General features: G+C 59.0%; 1 protein-coding gene across 1 annotated transcript; it reads left to right on the plus strand.

Moving 5' to 3' along the window:
- The first annotated feature begins 2,646 nt into the window (after nucleotides 1-2,646).
- On the plus strand, nucleotides 2,647-5,104 carry IRF2BP1 (interferon regulatory factor 2 binding protein 1). The gene has a single exon (XM_063111630.1). The coding sequence runs from the start codon at nucleotides 2,970-2,972 to the stop codon at nucleotides 4,722-4,724; it is 1,755 nt and encodes a 584-aa protein (XP_062967700.1). The 5' UTR covers nucleotides 2,647-2,969; the 3' UTR covers nucleotides 4,725-5,104.

Here is a 5,104-nt window from a genome sequence, read left to right on the forward strand (position 1 = left end):
TTACTTGAGGCTCTGTGTGAGACAGGCTTGGGAAACCAGCACCTACACCTGCCCCATCCCCTCCTTGGACAAGAAACACCCCCTCGAAGTTGGAAGCTGGTGGATTTCCATACTTTTTGTTTGTTTCTTAAAGCCATCAAGTCCTGTGTTCAAATGAAATCTTACTGTTATTCATCCTTAAGATACCAGTTTAAATGTCACCTCCTCTGGGAAAATGTCCTGGTTTCCCTTCTCCAGGATGAGATGGGCCTGCCTGTTAGATTCTGTTTCCTATGGTTCATCATAGTGTCTCTAAGTGAACATATGCCCTTATCTGTTTAAGGCATGTTTCTCCCATAATTTCAGGAGGACAGAAACTGGTTCTCTTTCCCAGGACCTGGCAGCAGAGTAAATAATAACCACCACTGTGGACTCAGACCTGGGTGGTGCTGCGCTGGCCAGCTGTATAGCCATGGGCCTCCGTTTTCCTCATCTGTAAAATGGGCCTAAAGAGTTAGGAGTCTTTACTTCCTAGAATTAGATTTTATTCATCCTTCAGGTCTCAGCTCAAATATCACTTCCTTAAGAAAACTTTTCCTGACACCCAGCTTCCATAGGAATTATCAAAAAATTTAGTTAATCATTTGAGCAAAATCAAAATTTATTGTCTGCTTCCATGTCAGGGCAAGGCCTAAGCCAGTCTCAGTGACTGCTGTGTCCCCAGCATTGCCCAACACAGAAGAGAGGTCGAATAATGGAATTAATGCATAGCTTAAAAACAACTTCCAAAAAAAACTTCCATTTATGGCACTTCCCTTCTGTGCCAGGCACCAAGCTAAGCATCGATGTGCATGTTTGCACTTCAATCTGAAGGTAGCCATGAACGAACAGACTCTAGGGATCTCCATTTTTTCCTAGAAGTTTAGGGCCTTGCCCAAGTTCACAGTTGGTCAGAGGCCAATCCGGTCCACTTGAAGCCTAAATCTAGCCAGAACTCTTCCCCCCACCCCCTTTTTAAAAAAAAAAAATTTTTTTTTTAAGGATGATCGGTAAGAGGATCTTAACCCTTGACTTGGTGTTGTCAACACCACACTCTCCCAAATGAGCCACGGGTCGGCCCCTATCCCCTTTTCTTTCTTCCTTTTTTTTTTTTTTTTTTTGGTGCTGGCGTGTACGGGAATCCGAACCCTTGGCCTTGGTTGCACTCTAACCAACTGAGCAACTGGCCAGCCCCGTTCAAACATGTTGGAGTGCATAACGTGGACCCGGGCCTAGAGAGAGGAAGGGGCTAATGTGGGTTAGAAGCTGGAGATCCGCCTCCCCGCCTCCCCAAAGCCTGCCTCGCACTGTTCCCGATGCCTGAGAGAGAAAATATGAGGGTTCCCAAAGCCTGGTTGGGCCTACCAGGTAGTAAGCACTCAAGGTTGGGGAAAGGTGCTCTGGCGCTTGCCCTCCCCCAGCAACCCCCTCCTCTTTTTCGCCATCTGTTGACCCCATTCCCTTCTTCCAAATTGGGGGGGGGGCAATAGAGGGTAAAGGTCCCCGAAGCACCGTGCTCTGGAAGCACGGAAAGCGCCCCCAAAAGTTGGGGGGGAAAGCAGCGGGAATCGGGAAGGCCTCCCCCCACCTTTCGGACAGCGGAAATACGTCAGCATGTCCGCGCCGCAGAGCATTTTGGGAATTGTAGTAAAGTCGGGGGGCGGGTGGAAAAGCCGACCGTGTAACCCTTTGGAGACCAGAGCGGGCCGGGAGATTGAAACATAGTTGGAGAGCGCTCGGTCACTCCCTTCCTTTAGCAGATGAGGAAACTGAGGCAGAGGCCTGGTCGGAAGCCCTCAGTCCTCTCCTTTCTCCTGCTGTGGCTGTCCCCAAAGGCTGATATCTACGATTCTGGGGGAGGACGAGGTGCCAAGTAGACAAACCCCTCACTCCAGTTGCCCTCTTCCCGTCCCCTGCCCTGAAACCATCCAATCAGGTCCTCTCCGCCCCGCCCCAGGAGCTGCTGCCTTCCTAACCCGTCATAAGGCCACTTTTGATGGGCGGGGAAACTGAGGGTCAGATGAGAGAGCAAGACAGCCTAAAGCTGCACAGCAAGTTGGAGCAGAAATTAGGTGCCTGAGACTGTTCCTCCCCCCCCCCACCCGCAAACACACACAACTTTTTTTTTTTTTTTTTTTAATATGACCGGTAAGGGGATCTTAACCCTTGGCTTGGTGTTGGCAGCACCACGCTCAGCCAGTGAGCGAACCGGCCATCCCTATGTAGGATCCGAACCCGTGGCCTTGGTGTTATCAGCACCGCACTCTCCCGAGTGAGCCACGGGCCGGCCCTCACGCAACTAATGAATCCGTAGTAGCCCTGAGCATTTGTATCACATCCCCGTCCCCCACCTTTGTGTCCGAGCTCCTCGGAACGCGCCAAACTCCCCCCTTCGTCGTGGCTAGGAGTAGTAAGAGTTGCGCGCGGAGAGGCGGCGCGCCCCCCCCCCCCCCCCCCCCCCGCCGCCCAACGTCCCCTTTAAGAACTGGCCCTGGCGGGACTACGTTTCCCAGAAGGCTTTGCCGGCGCGTTATGTAACTTTCCCTGCGAAGCGGCCTCTGGGGCAGAAGAAGGAGGTGGAGGCGGCGGTGGCGGTGGCGGTGGCGGTGGCGGCCGTTGCAGCGGCGGCGGTGAGAGCGGCGGGAGCCCGAGGCGGCGGCGCCCGAAGCCCATTGCGGGGCCCGAGCTGCGCGCCTCGGCTTGACGCCCGTACCGGGCGGGGGCACCGACGTGCCTCTGCCTGCCTCTTCAAGGGAGGCGGGAGTAAGGAAAAAGGCTTAGGGCCCAGGGGGCGGGGAAGGGGGGCCGGGCCTGGATCCGGCGGGGAGGCCGAGCCAGAGGCCGGATTGTGGCTCGCGCTGTCCCGGGGACGCGATTTGAACGTCGGTGGCGCGGATCGAACGTCGTCTGCGGGTGGAACGCGGGGGCCCGGCAGTGCGCGCTCAGGGGCCATGGCGTCTGTGCAGGCGTCCCGCCGCCAGTGGTGCTACCTGTGCGACCTGCCCAAGATGCCGTGGGCCATGGTGTGGGACTTCAGCGAGGCCGTGTGCCGCGGCTGCGTGAACTTTGAGGGCGCAGACCGCATTGAGCTGCTCATTGATGCTGCCCGCCAGCTCAAGCGCAGCCACGTGCTCCCGGAGGGCCGCTCGCCCGGACCCCCGGCCCTCAAGCACCCAGCCACCAAGGACCTGGCTGCGGCCGCTGCACAGGGGCCCCAGCTTCCTCCCCCGCAGCCCCAGCCCCAGCCGTCGGGGACCGGCAGCAGCGTCTCGGGCCAGGACCGCTATGACAGGGCCACATCGTCAGCCCGACTCCCCTTGCCCTCGCCCGCCCTGGAGTACACGCTAGGGTCCCGCCTGGCCAATGGGCTAGGCCGTGAGGAGGCTGTGGCTGAGGGGGCGAGAAGGGCCTTGCTTGGCTCCATGCCCGGCTTGATGCCCCCCGGGCTGCTGGCAGCCGCGGTGTCTGGCCTGGGAACCCGAGGCCTGACGCTGGCAACCGGCTTGAGTCCTGCCCGTCCAATCTTCGGTTCCGATTTTGAGAAGGAGAAGCAGCAGAGGAATGCGGACTGTCTGGCAGAACTCAACGAGGCCATGCGGGGCCGGGCAGAGGAGTGGCACGGGCGCCCCAAAGCTGTGCGGGAACAGCTACTGGCGCTGTCCGCCTGTGCCCCCTTCAATGTCCGCTTCAAGAAAGATCACGGGCTGGTGGGGCGGGTGTTCGCCTTTGATGCTGCTGCCCGCCCTCCAGGCTACGAGTTCGAGCTGAAGCTCTTCACCGAATACCCTTGTGGTTCTGGCAATGTGTACGCAGGGGTCCTGGCCGTGGCTCGCCAGATGTTCCATGATGCTCTGCGGGAGCCAGGCAAGGCACTGGCCTCATCTGGCTTCAAGTACCTCGAATATGAACGTCGGCATGGCTCAGGGGAATGGCGCCAGCTGGGGGAGCTGCTTACCGACGGTGTCCGCACCTTCCGCGAACCAGCTCCCGCGGAGGCCCTGCCCCAGCAGTACCCAGAGCCGGCCCCTGCAGCTCTATGTGGACCCCCTCCGCGAGCCCCATCCAGGAACCTGGCACCCACGCCACGGCGTCGCAAGGCATCCCCTGAGCCCGAGGGTGAAGCGGCTGGGAAGATGACTACCGAAGAGCAGCAGCAACGGCACTGGGTGGCACCTGGCGGCCCATACTCCACTGAGACCCCTGGTGTGCCCTCACCCATTGCCGCCCTGAAGAATGTGGCCGAGGCCTTGGGCCACTCACCCAAGGACCCTGGTGGGGGTGGGGGTCCTGTGCGTGCAGGGGGCACCAGCCCGGCAGCCTCCTCCACGGCTCAGCCTCCAACCCAGCATCGTCTAGTGGCTCGCAATGGTGAGGCAGAAGTCAGTCCCACGGCTGGGGCTGAAGCTGTGAGCGGGGGTGGTAGTGGCACTGGGGCGACCCCTGGAGCGCCCCTGTGCTGTACCCTGTGCCGGGAGCGGCTAGAAGACACCCACTTCGTCCAGTGCCCCTCGGTGCCCGGACACAAGTTCTGCTTTCCCTGCTCACGGGAATTCATCAAGGCGCAAGGCCCAGCAGGGGAGGTGTACTGCCCTAGTGGAGACAAGTGCCCGCTGGTGGGCTCCTCTGTCCCCTGGGCCTTCATGCAGGGCGAGATTGCCACCATCCTTGCTGGAGACATCAAGGTTAAGAAAGAACGGGACCCCTAAGCCACCACTGCCACCAGGCTACTGCCCCCTGCCCCCTTGCCACCCACCACTGCTGCGGATAAATTATTCCCTCCCCCACCCAGCCCAGTGCCACCCCCAACTGTGTACATACCCTCTTCCTCTGCCCAGATGGGTCCCCTGGGGTAGATGCATTGAGGGTGGGGGGAGAAAGCTTGTGGCTCCTGTCCGAGAGGGTGTTTGGGGTCACTTGGCCCCTCCAATTTTCCTCTCCCCTCCTTGGCTTGGCTTTGCTGCTGCTTGTAGTTGGGGGAGAAGTGCCCCACTCCTTGAGGAGGGGCTTTCTGAAAACTCGCTCTTTATAAACGAAGCAGAAGCATTTTATTGCCTCCCTCTTCCTCCTCCTTTTCCTCCTTCAATAA

Source organism: Cynocephalus volans, chromosome 10 (genome assembly GCF_027409185.1).
Source record: "Cynocephalus volans isolate mCynVol1 chromosome 10, mCynVol1.pri, whole genome shotgun sequence".
Classification (NCBI taxonomy): domain Eukaryota; kingdom Metazoa; phylum Chordata; class Mammalia; order Dermoptera; family Cynocephalidae; genus Cynocephalus; species Cynocephalus volans.